The 17423-nt window shown below is 32.2% G+C and overlaps 1 protein-coding gene across 1 annotated transcript; it reads left to right on the forward strand.

Annotated features, from left to right (window-relative positions):
• The first annotated feature begins 7541 nt into the window (after window positions 1-7541).
• Window positions 7542-8069, forward strand: LOC106693842 (uncharacterized). The gene has a single exon (XM_014443170.1). The coding sequence runs from the start codon at window positions 7542-7544 to the stop codon at window positions 8067-8069; it is 528 nt and encodes a 175-aa protein (XP_014298656.1).
• Window positions 8070-17423: the final 9354 nt, after the last annotated feature.

Below are 17423 nucleotides of genomic sequence, written 5' to 3' on the forward strand. Positions count from 1 at the left end.
ATTAAATATCTATTAGTTAACGATCATTAGTTTTTATGATATTGAAAAAATTATAAAAATATAAAAGTTTATCTTACATTCTTCGGACTTACAGTTTATCAAATTAATATGATATAATAATGAACTCATCAATGAATTACTTAAAATAATAAGGATTCAAATTTTAAAAGCCAATTTTTTATCAATACTTGATGAGGATAATTTTAAAAATATATTTATAATCTATGAATTCTCGTATAAGTCTAAACTTAGAATAATTGAATATTCATTTTTATTTATAGAAAATTTAAAAAACATTGTTTTAGAAGTTATAATTCCCATAAATAGCAAATACTCAATAAGTAAAGAGTTTAAAAATTGCATTAAAATCACTATTCACTAATAAGAGCATAGAAATAAAATTTAATAGAAGTTGTAGGTGAGGTAAGCAGAAGGAAGAATGACAGATAATACAAAACAAATTTTTTTTTTATGAAATATATTTTTATTCACTGACCATGTACTTTATTCAAGCTATGATATGATTATAAAGTTTTCTTTAGATTAAGTAATAATAGTAATTATTTATTCGAAACAAACTGACACTTTATATCATATGTCTCGTAGCTACGTAATAGTCATTACCTTTTATACAAAGTAAACAGGGAATGTGACTCTGCATACTATCGTGTCTTCTAATAGTTTTTTGTCTTTTGTTCGTTTGTTTTATATAATAAGCTAAAAAATGATCGTCAAGCTTTTCAGAATCAAATATTTTGAGTAAAAAATAAACTTCCTCATCAACTAAAAAAATTAAGTCCACCTTCCCAAATGTTGGAAGTTGTGAATTATTTAAATTTAAGAATAAAATTGAACCCACGTGATACTTGGTACTATTAATTTGAATCCATTCCAAATTCAATACTATACCACCTTCAACCTCTATCCGATGACATGAATTATATTCTATTTCTTTACCAATTTAATTTGGTTCAATACTTGCAAGAAATTTTATTTCCCATTTGGTAACAATACTCTGTAATAAATTTTTAGTACCCGATTGAGTTGACACTAATTTTAATTCTTAATGTTTTGATTCGAAGCGCATACAAGAACATCGCGATGGTGGACCATTCACTAATGTAAGACGTGGATAATGTAAAAGTAAAGGAAATTTAGGAGTTAACTTTTTACCAGAAATTTTAAGGTATAACAAATGATGTTTATAAATTAAAGATTTCAAAAGTATCAGTGAATTTCTTGGAATAATATGGGCAGTTACAATGTTGACGATTTGTCGTAAATATATATATATATATATATATATATATATATATATATATATATATATATATATATATATATATAATAACCAACGTTCATCATTTTCATTTTTCACCAAATCACCCATCATTAATCCAAAGTATCTTACAAAACAGAGCATTTCTGATGCTGACATTCTAATTTTTAAATGACGCTTACTTTTGTTAGAAAATAATATTGTTGGGGCTGCATTAGATTTTTCAGAAAAATTCCAATTCAGATTTTTAACACACAAATTTTTCATAATATGAAAATTATCAATTTCATTCCAAATGCATTTTTCACTTACACCCGTTGATGAACAATCTTTTTTCTCTAAATCTTCTTTATAATTAATTTCATTACGAAGGAAAGAGTCATTTTCAGTACAAGTAATTTGACATTTTGATTTATGCATACGGCAAATTCTAAAATAATAGTTTGCATTAAAGCCTTCCACTAGTCCAAATACAGAATTCAGTCCCAAATTACCTCCAATAATAAGACCGTTCAAAGTAAATAGTTTCAGTTTCATAACCATTCCGTACAGTGATTCCAAGTTGTTGCAATGAATTAATTTCATCTTCTACTGCTCGAAAAATTGTAAAATTACCGAATCCTTCACAGTAATCAGAATAAAATAACATTACTAAAAATATATATTCTAAAGATGGAGAATATTTGTCTGGTAAACAAGAAATAGTTCCATACATCGTACCAAATTTATTGTTTCCAGCATGGGAGCCTAATGGATTTTTAGCTTCGAAATCATCGAAGTAAGTATGGAGGGGAAGAACAAAACGATCATTATGATATTTCATTTTTTCTTGCTACTAATCTTCTTCAATGGAATAAGAAAAAGATAATTTATTTTCTAACAACTTTTTTCTGTAATATTTGATTTTATTTAAAACATTATGTTTTTCTAGAAGTAATTTTAAAGTTTTCTTAAATGAAATATATTGAATATCCACTAGTTTTCATTCAAATGTTGTACAGTCATTTTTAAAATTTATCACTAGAGTATATCCAACCTTATGTTTCGATCATACAAATGAATCGTGAGGCTTAATTATTTGAAATCTTTTATATTCAGTGCATAAATCTTCAAAAGGATCAGGCAGATTTTTAAAAATATCAAGAATTTTAAGTTTTAAGTCTTACCCCTAGCATAATATACCGGGTGGAATTGACCGTCATTACAATCTTTTTGCATCAAGATTACACCGTAACCCAAACATGGTGCGTCAGTGTGTAGTTCTGTCTCTGCCCCTACCCTGTATATTTTTACAACAGGCCCGCATATTAATGCAACCTTCAACTTTTCAAAAGCTTCAATCTCTTTTGCACTCAAATGAAACTTAACGTCTTTTTTCAAAAGGTCGGTCAACGGTCGGGCTATCAGAGAGTATTTAGGAATAAATTTTCGGAAATATCACGTTAGTCCCAAAAAACTTTTGACCCCTTTTGCTGAATGTGACATTGGGAAATTTTGAACAGCTAACATTTTCAATTCCAAGGGCTTTACCGTGCCCTGAGATATCACGTGACCAAGGTATTCGACAGTTGTCTTTAAAAACTGACATTTCTCGTACTAGATAATTAGCCCATGCTGAGCCACGACTTCTAAAACTAATTTTAGCTTTTCAAACGCTTCCTTAAGAGTTTTCGCAATAATAATTAGGCCGTCCATACAAATTAGTAAAATTCCCAACCACAACAATTCTTTGAAAACCGAATTTATATATTGCTGAAATATTGTTGGCAAAATGCATAATCCAAACGGCGATTTTAGAAACTCGAACTGACCGTCGGGCGTTACAAAGGCTGTATACTTCAGACTATCCTCATCGACAATAATATGGAAAAATCCATTTTTGAGATCAAGTACAGTGAAATACACCCCTCGGCCAACGCGTCTATTTGATCTTCAATCAAGGGCAAAGGGACAAGCAGTCTCAAAATAAGCTGATTTAATTTTCGATAGTCTATGCACACCTGGCATCGTGCCATCTTTTTCGTTTTGACCAAAATAATTGGACTCGCGTACTCCAAATTAGACAGTTGGATACCCTTCTCGACCCATACACTCATTAGATCGTTTACTTTTTTACGCTCTGAAGGAGCCAACCTGCGCAGTCGTGACACTACCGGCTTGTCTGACTTCAAAATTATCTCAGCCCGTATACCAACATCACGTGTCGCCTTCGGCTTATAATTCGTAATGAATTTCCGTTTTTGCAAATATTCCGAAAACTTTTTAAAATATCTAAAATTTAAGAAAAGATACTTAAAGAGCAAGAAATTTCTTAGTAAAAAATCTTATCTCCCCGAACTGTACCAGTAATATTTATAATTTTAATTGAACGGTGAAAATAGGACTAAAAATGGGTAGCGGTGCATGCACGTGCGTCGACCGAATCAATAGAGTGAACAAAAAATATTACTTTAACCGATGAAATCTAAATATTAAGGAATAACAAAATTTTGGTACTTTCTTAACACACGAATAAATAATAATTCACCAAAAAAAAAATGTTACCCTAATTTGTTAATTAACCATGCTTTTGTTAATTAGTTGATCTTTACTTTTAAATAGTTTACATAAAGAACCCTCATGCATTCCTAAACTAAAAACTCAGGAGTTTTTTCACTTTTTGGAGCTAATTTTGGAAGGGTTTTTAACGTAAACCCTTTTTATTCACGCAACGGAGATGCGAATAAAACCCAGAATCCGTATGTGGTCACCCACTTGTAATAAAAATTATAAATCATAATAATAATTGTAACTCAAAATAATGAAGAATTATAAACAAAATAAAGATGTGCCTAGACCAGCTCCTCAGGCTGGGTTGGTGCATGAGGGCACCAGCCCGTTTTACCAAAACGTACAAAAATAATAACAATTCAGGGGAGAGATCATGGGACTAAATCTTGAGCGAGAATATATGCTCCAATCGGAATAACAACCAAATAAATATAATAAATAAAATAATCAGGAATGAATATTACTAAATATATCCAGGAAATAAATAATTAAACGTTGGCTATCACTGGATTTCTTTTACTAAATTATTCAACTCAAATATATTAAAAACCTCAATAAGTTATTACAATACCAAATATGATTTACCGTACATTAATTCTTTATCATAATTTTCATTCAATGAAAATATGCTCATTGCATCCAAATAATAATTATTATTAATATAAATTATTTTGTTATCCACTAGGGAATTCAAATTATAAATTACAAATTTTTATTCAATATAATTAATATAAATTGTCAAAAAATAAAAATATTAATCTTTTCTTTATTTTATATTATTTACGCTGGGGAGAGAAAAACGCGGGTACTCAATTATACATTTGGCAACACTGGGTTGCTTACATTAAATTATAAAATAAATTTTATTCTTTTGAATTCAATATAACAAAATATTGATTAACCAAATAAACTTTTGTTAATATTCAATTAATTTATAACGGCAACTGGGCCAGAACAATTTTATTTAAAATTCACGGAAAACAACACGTCCTACCTTTACAAAATCCCGGTCTCCTCTGACTATATTTTACGTCAGTTTTCCCCTCTAATGATAGCGGACCCGAAATTATCAATTAAAATAAAATAATTAAATTTGTCACACGACCTGAGTTATATTATAATAATAAATTAAATAATATTTCCCATCAATAAACGTAAACATAATAATTACTAATCCTTTAGACAATGAAACAATAATTAATTCAGTGCACCACATGGCTGGAGAAAAATATTGGTTTTTATCTCCACTATATCGACTTACTTTTCCTTCTGTCGAAATTCTTATGTATGCTCTATGCTGACACGCTTAAATATCCACGACAAAATATCCGCAAAAAAATATCCCCAGACAAAATACCCGCACGACAAAATAACCACATGACAAAATATCTGTGGAAAAAAAATCTGTAGACAAAATATCCGTAAAAAAATTTAATTGATTAAATATTTGTCAATGAAAATTCAATAGATCAAATATATGTCGATAAAATAATTTACCCTTAATTAAAAATTACAAGTTGCGACATCTAGTATATTTAAACGAAATTATATTTAAGTTTTCGAGCAACATATGTTTCGTGTAATCTATACATTCCGAGATTGCAAAAAATTTATTGTTCTTATTACGAATGTTATTTATCACGTATTATTTAATCTCATAATGCCACTGAAATTCATTGTGTGGCAGAAAGGAGGAAAACAGTTATTGCTCAATGATTATACATATACACGCAAAAGTGTAAATAACAATAACATAACCTGGCGCTGTATGTGTTATTCCGATAAAGTGGCATGTAATGTTAAAGTTTATACGAATTCTAAACATCGTGACGGTTAGCTTATTATAATTATATATATATATATATATATATATATATATATATATATATATATATATATATATATATATATATATATATATATATTGTGACCGGTTAGTAGCTCGACTGGAATCCGTCAGTCGAACTATTCCCGCACAATCTCGGTGGCTTACCTGGTTCGGCTGCTGCAGTTGTTGGGCGCCAGGTGATGTATCAATCACCGAAGTCGATACTCGGAAGAAGTCGGCTCAGGGGGCGGATCGGGAATAGGATAGGCACTTACAATTAACGTCAAATAGCTAGTCAACTAGGCAAATTCAGTAGTATATTGAACAGCAAGTAAATAACGCAACAAATCGATGACAATTCAATTTTAGTGATCTTACTCCACTAACTAGACATAAGAGTCCCTCCTTATTTTACTCTAGCCGGGCTCGGCAAGTGACTCAATATAATGTAAACGAACTATAAACTACGATACCACAACGTACTAAATTATATTTTTAATAACAATGCCGAATTATTTCTCTCACAGGAATCAGTTATACGAATTTTAACTAGAAAGCACGTGTCAGCTACCACGAGGTACGATCCAGAATGGCGTCGTCTGTTTTTCTTTTCAGGCTCCCGCCATTAGTTCCGGGCTTCCTCACTTGGCGGCGCTTCCATCAGGCCTCAACCAGGCAGTCATCCCCATTGTGACGGTCAGTTTCAACTCCCACTTGAGACGGTCGGTCACTTCGAAGTCACTCCGGTTTTCCGGATAATTACTCGATCCACGCTACTATCTGCAGTGAACTACTTTGCTCTAGCTATTCGTGTTCATTAACTCAGCTGTTCGAATATGTTAGTCATCCGGCAGGCGAAATCACGATCCGCTGTCAACTTCGGACATTTCCGCTAGCGGTAATTTCCATCCTCAGTCATGTCCTCTTGGGCTCTGGTGACCAGCAAACGAGTACCTATCTTACAGCTACTTGTACCAACTTAAACTAACTTAATTCCTAATTAACTTACTACTATTATGACTAGGACTAATTTTGCGAGTCTCGGATCTTTCTCGTACCACGCTGCCAACTGAACGAATTAATTACTTAAAGCGACGCTGGAAAGTCATTCAAAAGTCGGGATCAGCCAAGTCAAAATACGATAGCTGTCAAAATAAATATAACCTTACATTATTAAAACAATAATGTAGGAATAATAATAAAAATTACGGATTAACAAGTAAAGTGACCACGTGTCGGCGTCGAATTCTGTAGTGCAATTTTAAAATGTCACAATATATATATATATTTTATTCATTTGATCTGTATAATTGCATTTGTTTACTTTATAATTTTAATTTTATAATATTTATTTCAATTTATATAATCACTTATCTAGGTAACGTTATTGGTGAAATACCGAACCATAATCATGGAGCTGATAATGCCAATATTGAAGCAAGAAAAGTTAAAAAAAAATATGTAAACGCGGCCGTAACAACGATGATCCTCCTAGATTAATTATAGGAGATGTATTAGCTAATGTATCGTCTCCAGTAGTAGCACGCTTACCGAAACTAGTATCGTTGGCACGAAATGTCCAGCGTGTACGTAAAGATAAAGAAATTGTATTTGTTGAACTAAAAAAAACGTGAAGAATTGATGATACCAGATGGATATTGTAAAACTGGAAAAGGTGAAAATCTATTATACTATATTATATTATATATTAATATTTTGACGTTGCTGAAAAATTGTATGCCTACTTTAAACCCCAGATGCATCATGATAGATTTTCAGAAAGCCTTTATAAACGCGTTCAAGTTAGTTTTTTCTCAGTCAGAAGTGAGAGGTTATCTATTTCATTATAATCAAGCTGTTTGGAGAAAATTACAGTTCTTAGGGATGCAGTGTTCGTATAATTCAGACGTACGTTTTGCTTTGAATATAAGAATGTTATTGGCGCTAGCATTCGTACCTATTAATGATGTTGAAGATGTATTCAGTGAACTTGCTGAGAGTCAATTTTTCGTTGATAATGAAGTTGAGCTTCACCGTTTACTTGATTACTTCGAACGTACTTGGGTCGGAGTTTTATCACGAAGTGGTAAAAAACGATTGAAGCCTGAATATGAAATAAGCCTATGGAATTGTTACAATGCAGTAATTAATGATGAATTACGTAGTAACAATGCTATTGAAGGATGGCATATTTCCATCAATAACAAAGTACGTGCTATTCATGCAAGTATATGTCGATTTTTGAAAGCCATTGTAAATGCGCAAAGTATTAGTGAAAGTTTGATCACGCAAGCTAATACTGGGCTTGGAATTGCATCAAAGCGTAGAAGACAGTACTCTAATAATAATGCTCGATTGAAAAATATTGCGTCTTCATATGACCACGATATGCAAGTTCAATACACGATATAGCTGCTATTCTTACGTTGTAGGTTATGATTATATGTATAACATATTAATTGGATTCCGATATATTCGTATACATCGCTGATTAATTAAAATGAATTATATGATGTTAATTTTTCTCATTATTTGTATTATTATCAATAATTTATTTTGTTGTTTATAATTTAAATTTTCGATTCTATGTGATTTAATATTAATAAAAACCATATAATAGTTGATGATCAAAGATTGGAGATTAAAAAAGGGTGTTAGTTAAATATTATCTGAAAAATAAATACCATAAGACTTATTATTATGATCATATATATTGTAACATCCAGCTCAAAAGCTAAATATTATTATTTCTCTTTTTTTTTTATTTTATTTTACTTAAATTTATCCATTGAAAAAAAAAATACGTGGCGACCAGATTTTATTTTTTTTAATAACCCTAGAGTGATAAGAAATAATGTAGTAGTAAAAATGTTTAGAATTAGTAAATTTGTTTGCTCTGACGCACGTAGAAATGCTAGAGCAAACAATCGAATGCATTTTTTTAATGACCCCTTGGGTCACAATAGAATGAAGACCCAAAGAACATTTGGAAACGCTTTCCATAAACATTAACGAAAATATTTTATCAGCAAAAGTGTACTTAAAATATTTTAAAAAGAGAAATTGAAAGTTTAACAATGACTGTTAAATAAATAAAGTAGATAAAAAATATAATCTTATAAACCCTTAAATTTTTAAGTGCATTTTTGTAGATAAAATTTTTTGTGTCCACGTAAACGTAAAATTCAAATAAATAAAAATTAAAAGAGTAAAAATGAAATTTTACATAAATAATTAAATAAATTAATAAAACTTGAATAAATAAAAATTATAAGAATAAATAAAAAATTCTTTACATAAATAAATAAATTAATAAAATTTAAAGAAATAAAATTATGAAAGGAAAAAAAATTATATATAAGTAAATAATTAAAACAATATAAATAAAAATTTAGATAAATAAATAAAAGTAAATAGTCATAAGAAAAATTTATAAAATAGATATAAATTCTATTATTATAAATAAGTTACAATATTATAGAATATTGTGTATTTGGGCGTATGTGTGGATGCGCACACACATAGGCCCGCATCAGGGTATGCTTTTACCACCTCCCTTACGGAAAATCCTAGGGAAAGGGAAAGGACCCAAGGGAACTGAGTTCCGATTGGACACAGTTTTCCCCCAAACGATCCCCCAAATAGGACCCGATTAGAAAATATAAAAAGCATAGACACCCATCAATCTGTGCAGTCAGAGTTTTCACTCTCAGTCCTGGTTCAGTAAGGATGAGAAAATTTAAGTACAAGTGTTCCCACACTTATACACTAGTTCCGTACTAGTTTATTTTTTTACAAGTGTTCTCACACTTCACACTAGTTCCGTACTAGTTTTCTACAAGTGTTCTCACACTTTATTGTCTTATTTAATTGTACAAGTGTTCTCACACTTTATTTTATTAATTATGTCGCTAGCGTTTAGAAAATATTGTTTCAGCTAGTGTATAATTAAATTAAAATTATTAAGTTCACATCACAACGAAATTGTAACCGCGAATAGTATAGTATAGTAAATTCAGTGTACGCCAGAAAAATACTCCGATCTCCAAAACTTCAGGTACTGTAATCTTTAAGTTTATGTATAAAAGAACGTAATGCATTCAAGATTCTGCAGTCCTCTCTAGTATTTGAAATCAATTTAATCGTAACCATTTTATTGTAAATTAAAGTCGGCGGACTAGCCACCTAATACTTTTGATATCAAGTTTATTGTATTCACCTTATTAAAAGTTTCGATTGTATAATATATAATAGTTAAATTCGTACATTCAACATCTTTCATTTAAAACCAAACCTTCCAGATAATTACTCAGTGTGATCCCGGTCTATTGGTCGAAAGACTAGGGACGAAAATAAAAATTATAATAACTTGTCCAACATCACAGTACAAGCTACTAGTTGGACGTAACAATATTGTCACATTAAGTATTTGATGAATTAAATGATAAATGTTTAGAAAAATATGATTTTAATAACTTTTATTGTACTGTTATTTTAACCATGAAAAGTTTGATGTGATGAATTCATCCATTTGTTACGTCAATTTTTAGGATATTCTGTCCGTAGATATTTTATTACACACACAAAAAAATTTGTGAAAAAAGGGCGCTTTCTTTTACACTATTTTATGTAAGGGTATATTTTTGAAATTGCAAACATACGGAATTCGTAAAAAAACAGCGCTATGTTTCACACCTATTCATGTATGTATCAATCATATGTATTTTCGCATGAAGTATTTAATTAATTAAAGATAAATGTTTTTAAAATATGATTTTAATAACTATTTTCTACTGTTATTTTAACTATGAAAATTTTGACCTGATGATTTCATATCTTTGATATAGTTATTTTGAGGAAATTCTGTCCGTAGATATTTTTTCCACAGATATTTTGTCGTGTGGTTATTTTGTCTGTGGATATGTTGTTACGCAACTATGCTCTACACACACGTGTGCTACTGACTGAAATGAAAATATTGAGTAAGTACATAGAACTCAAAATGATTATCAAAACATAACTCTGATAAACAATGATATCAATAATTCATAAATAAATCATTAAATAATCAATCAAAATAATATAAATACTTCAATAATGATATATTATAATAAATAAATGCGCTTTAAATAAGTTAGGAGATGTTGTTAAATTCACAGCGAGATGGAAAAACACAAGCAGCGCTTCACGTTTAAATCGCTACGTGACAGGTTTAGTGACAATCCTTCTTCACTTACTCGAGAAAACTTTGAGCACTGGGTCCGTTGATGTCTAACATAGCCGAGTACTCGGCTTGGTTAAGATAGGAAAATTAAGTTATGAAGTTTATAACAGAATCAGTTATTTTTTTAAAATAATTATTTATTAATTTAAGCTTATCTTTTATCGTAAAACTTTCATATATATAATAATCTATAAATTCAATAAATTTATCCAAGGAATTGATATTGCGCATGCACCGAATGTGTGCCTTATACTTTCAGCTACTCATAATCCAGTACTAGAATTTCCTTGCTAGGTTAATTTTACTTTTCTTATTAATGGATCTTAAAATTTAAATTACATTGTCATGACTGAAGTTAAGGGGGGGGGGGTAAGGTAATTAAATTACTTTTTTATCAATTTTGTTTTATTTTTTTAACTTAATGCATAATATCTCAAGAATATTGTGTCAAAACTTTAACTTGATTGAAGCAAAATTGACAAAGTAATGAATATTTCTTTTCCTGTCCGATATTTTTACCTGCCCGACTCGAGCGCGCTACTGTTCTGGCAGATGTTTCGCTCTCTATATCTCTCTCTCTCTCTCTCTCAGTTTTATTCATAGAAATTTCAAAGTAAGTACAAACTTGCTTATACTTTTCTGTATTTTTTGTGAGTTTAGAGTATAAAATTTAGTGTGGCAGTAAGTATTCTATCGAGCAGACGTTCACGTGGTTTCCTATTTTCGCATTATTTAAGGTCCGTTTTCAAGTTTTGTTTTTAATTATTACTAAAATGCCTAACAAAACTAAAAGATCTGATAGAAAATTAAGTGGTTCGAGATTATATTGACCTATGAAAATTATACCTCTGCAAAAACGTAAAAGTAAAGACATTGTAACAAGTAGCACTTCAGCTTAAAAAAATGAAAATGACCGTTGAAGATCAAGTTACGGAGGATCTTGAAAAACATAGCATAATTAATTTTTTATTAGTTTTTCCAACAATTGCTACACTAGTGAAGTGTGTGAAATGTCACCAGAAAATAAATTTTCATTCGACTAAAAAAGAAGGCCTTTGATTGAACATCAAAGTGTCGTGCGAAAACTGTAAGCAGATTACGAATGTTCCGTCTAGTGCAAGAATAAACTCTGGTATTTTCAAAGTTAATTACGGCTTGTTTTCGTAATGAGGATATTAGGCCTTGGATTATCTGGCTGTGAGAAGTGCGGCTTGAAGGATTTGTCTAATAGGTTTTTATCAAGACCGATGTACAATAATTGCATAAAAAAAATGTGCTTGACTGTAATAAAAGTAGCGAATCGATTTTTTTTATCTGCTATAAAAGAAGGAAAAGCAGCAACAGCCGAAGAGATAAAAACTGAAGATGCCGATGAATCCACTGTATCAGGCGACGGAACATAAAAACAAAAGAGGCTTTTCATCTTTCTTGATATTTCCGTCAAAAATTCATACTGCCATGAATGTAATACTTGGCAACATAAATTAAACTCTGTCGAATTCGAAGAGTGGCATGAAGCTCATGTAAACGCTGGAGAGTGTCAGGCAAATCATACTGGTGCAGCTGGAAATATGGAGGTTGAAGCGATGAAAATCATGTTTCAACGGTCGGTAAAAAATGGTATACAATATCGCAACTATATCGGTGACGGTGACTCTGAAGCTTATTTCGGGTTAGTGAATTCTAAACCTTATGGTGATGATTTTTTAATAGTGAGAAAAGAATGTGTAGGTCTTGTTAAAAAAAAAAATGGGCAATCGTCTACGTGATCTAGTCAAAAAAACTGTTGTAGATACTGAAACTAAAGCTGGAACGAAGATCAAAAGAAAGAGTCTGTCTGGTAAAGGGAAGCTTACGGCCAAAATGATGGATAAACTGACGGTATACTACGGTTTTGCTATTAGACGTTACTCTGATTCCGTGGAAAATATGAAGAATGCTATCTGGGCAACATTCTTTTACTATAGTTCGACAGACGAGAATCCACAGCATAATAAATGCCCAACCAGCACGGTCTCCTGGTGCGGATGGCAAAAACTTGCAGCTGCTAATGCATTGGATTCATTCAAACACACGTACAGTGCTTTTCGCAAGGATGTTTTGCGAGCCGTCAAGCATATCTATGAAGATCTGGGCGAAGATGTCCTTCTGGAGCGATATGTCAGAGGCTTCACGCAGAACAATAACAAGTTCGGACCAACTTACTTGGAAAACCTCACCAAAGCACTTGAGTGGAACCTCTGTCATGGTTGAAATTGCAGTTTATGTGGCAGCCAGTGTCTTCAATAAAGGTTTTTTTGCTTTACTAACCTTTATGCGAAGCATGGGAATCAGTAGTGGATCAAGTGTTCATGACTGGGCGCGATCAACTGACTCCATACGTGTAAGCCGAGCAGAGCAGGAAGCTAAAAAAATAACTAAAGAAGGCAGGTTTCGTCGTAGACAGGAGCAAAAAGGTGCTTTAGACATCTTTGATAATAGCAACATCCTATATGGACCTGGAATTGACGATTCAGTGTGAGGTAAGCCGATAAAATTCACTTCTGAAATATTTATTCCAGATTTTTTAGTGTTGAAACTTTAGCCGTTCTCCTAAAAACTGACGTTTTCAAAGTCCAGTGCCCATCATAACTTTAAAACTACTGCACCGATCCTTTTGAAATTTCGAACATTATATCTATACATAATTTACGAGGCAACGCTGGAGAGCTTTTTTAAAATTTATTGATAATTCGTATTTTTTAACTTCCCGCTAAGAAAATCGCAAATTTTCAAAAATTCGGGAACTTATTGCTTTCAATCCGATTTTCAAAAGCCAAATTACTAAAAGATTTTGATATTTTGAGGTTCTAGGAAGCTATTCTGACTAATTTCAAGATAATGTTCGAGTGTATGTATGTACGTATGTACGTATGTATGTATGTATGTATGGAAATATCTATAACTTTTAAACGGATGATCCGATTTCGATCATCAAGGTGTCATTCGGTGTTTAGAGATGTTCCAAAAATAAATTTTTTTCAAAAATGTTTTTTTTTGGATAACTTGTAATGTGCTCAATGGATTGATTCCCAAATTAACTGGGCTCTGAAGCTTCAGAAGCCGCGTCAAATGCCACCTCAACCATCAAAATCGGTTCATTCGTTCAAGAGAAACCGTTGTCGAAAGAATTAAAAAAACAATTTTTTTATAGTATTTTGGAAATTTCTCAAAAACGACTGTATAAATCAATCTCAATATCTGATCAGTGGTAGAACTCAATAAAAAGCGTTAATTGCCACTTTAAACGCCTCAATCAGTTTATTCGTTCGAGAGATATCGTTTGAAAAAGAATGGTAAAAGCGTTTTTTTTTTTTCGAAAACAATGGTACGCAAAAGTATTTTCGAGCTCAAAAACAGCGGGAAGTTTTGGGGCCGACCCGCAGGGTCGACTGACAGACTGATTTTTAATAACAAAATAAGTCAATTTTTTCTTTAACAAATCGTGTTTTTCACCTTAAATGTTCCAAAAAAGTGAAAAATTGAAATTTTGAAAAACCCTCCCAGCGTTACCTGGGGAAAACTATTATCAAATGAAAAACTTTGAATCCTTGATTTCAAATGATCCAGTTATGAGGGGCACCGCAACTCTACTTTTTCCGAGACACGTCCGAATAATTGTTGCCATTGCCGTATTTTTTTATATTTCTTCATGAAAATTTTACACAATATTCTTTGAATGTCATATTTGACTGTATCATTAGTGTTAATAAAGAGTCTTCAACTGCGTTGTCACAAAAAAATCACAAAAACATGCCTTTTTTGTATGAATTAACCTTACTTCTGAACGATTTATTTCATGATTAATTAACGAACGTTGAGGGAGAGCACCCTGACGATGGAATTGAATGACGAAATTCAACTCATCGCACGCACAGAAATCCGAAATAAAAAATAAAATAAAATAAATTTTGTAAAACATGACAATGGAAAAATTTAACCCAACAATTAACCGCTTGTTTGACAAATTTCATTTGGAAACTAACGTTGACTTTTCATAGATGACAAGCCATAATGCTTGACGCCACGATCCAAAGTTGATCTGCAAGACTGGCGAAGTTTAACCTAGGGAAAACGTAGTAGCAGGTGTTACGATGTGGGATCGTGCGCCGCCACTTTGATTTGGGTAGTGGATGTCACGAGCATCAACATGGCGTTGCCGCCTATATAAGCACATGCACCTAGTACCAATTGTTTTTTATCAGCTTGCTGCTAGCGTTGCTTAGCTTCTGTCTACCGGCTTTTCGCTAATGCTACCAGGTCAGAGTTAGCGTTAATTAACGTTATAGTTGATTACAATTAGTTAATCAGGTTAATTAACCAGTATAATTTGTTACACTTAGTAAACAGTTATAGTAACCAGTTAGTGTTACACGCGTATCGGTAAATAATACGATAATTTGGAGTATTATTTGGTAATAAGCCCTGTGCAGTTAGTCACAGTAACAGTGATATCACACACTTAGTTGTGTGCTATCAGACTTTGTACCAGTGTGTTTGCGTTGTGGCAGATTGATAATTATTCATTGAATAAATAATTATTCGATCATGAAACTGAACCAGTGTTTGAGTGAATTCACCTGATCCAGTCCACCTCCCATAATTAAGAATAAGAGAAGCAGCATCTGGGCATAGTCAAGGTCCAAGAGGAGTGTCCTGGAGTACCAAACCAGCAGCCAGTTCACGGACATCGAGAACACCAGCACCGAACTCCAAAATTAGGCTAAGTACTTGTGTTAGTTTAGTTTTGTAAGGCCAGTTCGGGTAATATTTAATTACAGATGAATATTATGGGAAGCTAGTAGGGCAGACTCACAAGAAGCTGTATGCCGAACATCATAAGTACACTTTGATCGTAGACCCTAACATTTCACAGGAAACTCACGAAAAGAAAACTAATAATCTGAGGTGTCTGCCTGAACCAGAAAACAAAAAAAATTTCAAAGAGAACTCAAGAGGAGTCAGATAACTGTTCTACTCGGATGGCAGGTTGTGAGTGATAAAAGTATGATGTCTGGCAACAAGGTGCTCCTGATCTTCCTCCTACTGTTGCGCCAGCTCATTAAAATTGAATTGACGCAAGAGCAGGTGCACACATTCAAAAGGACGCGAAATTTAATTTTTGCTGACCTGGCAGTCAAACACCGGGTCACCCCGTTACAACAAATGCATTGTTAATAAAATTAAAAAAAAATTTTTTTTGGAGTACGATGCTTAATGAAAATAATGATTTTAAAGGAAAATAAATGCAAAGAAAAATAAATCTGCTCTGATTTTTCGCTACCTCACTCTTAGTTTAAAACGAAAGCGTCCCTTGTTCATTTTTACTAAGGTTGAACTGATTTTTGAAGGCCAGTGTTTCAATCCAAGATTCTTAATCCACGATTAAAATATTGTTAGTATACTATATACTTATAAATACACGTACGAGAGATACTAATTTATTTGCGCATTACTAAAATCGCAGATTGACAAACTAGCTCTGAGTAAGCGTAGTTATATCTATCAACCGAATTATTGATATTAAATTTAAAGTCAGCTTAATGTTTGTGTATACTCATATGCTGAAAAACGAAAATATACATACATAATAGAAAGTATAACAAGACGAATTATAATCATAGGGTGTAACAGGGTAAATTTATGAATGTAAATAATTAAATAATTTGAATTTGGATTTCGTTTCTCGTCAATAACCGGCCAACGACCTCGTAAGTTGCGAGTTAGTGATGCGACTAGTCACCGGGTGTCGCATGGATCACTAAGGCCAGTCCGTTCGTCATTTCCTTAGGTTAAGAAAAGTGAGAATAGGTTTCCGGGGAAGTGAACTGAATGTGAGACGGTATAAGGGACTCCGGAACGTGAAATAGAGGGAGTTGTCCAGACGACGACAGTGGCAGGACGCAAAAAGGATAACCAAGGTAAATATATAAGTCTACGTCCGCTTCACGGGGAACGAGGCGATTGATTGATTAAAATTTAACTGTCTAATTACTTATCAGGCCTTTGGGCCGATAATTTTCTTAATTAATAATTAACTATAAAATACTAATGAGTACTGATCATTGACAGGTTATCATTTGCTAAAATTCATTATTAAGCGAGAGAGTACGGGTGAAATTTTGAGCGGCGAAGCAAAAGAAATAGAAACCTAGTTATTTTGGAGAGAAGCCGAACGACCGAACATCAGATACAACTCATCTTTGGTTATTGGAGTTTTCCTCAAGGTAAAATTTATAATTACATAAGGCCTCTAATTTAATTATTAGAGGGCCAAATCAATTATAAATAAATTACTTAATATCTTTCTGCTAGTTTCGTGAAATTAGATTGGTAGCTCAAGTCCCGTCGGCCGGTTCAACCACGCGTCTCGAAATTTCCGTCGTCTTTTGCCACGTATTCGCCATCTTGTCGTAACTCTAAATTTATTCTATTCGAGGCCTCTCGGCTGGAGTAAAATAATTTTCCGCGTAAATTGTCCGATAAATAAATTAAATTAAATT

Source organism: Microplitis demolitor, chromosome 6 (assembly GCF_026212275.2).
Source record: "Microplitis demolitor isolate Queensland-Clemson2020A chromosome 6, iyMicDemo2.1a, whole genome shotgun sequence".
NCBI lineage: Eukaryota > Metazoa > Arthropoda > Insecta > Hymenoptera > Braconidae > Microplitis > Microplitis demolitor.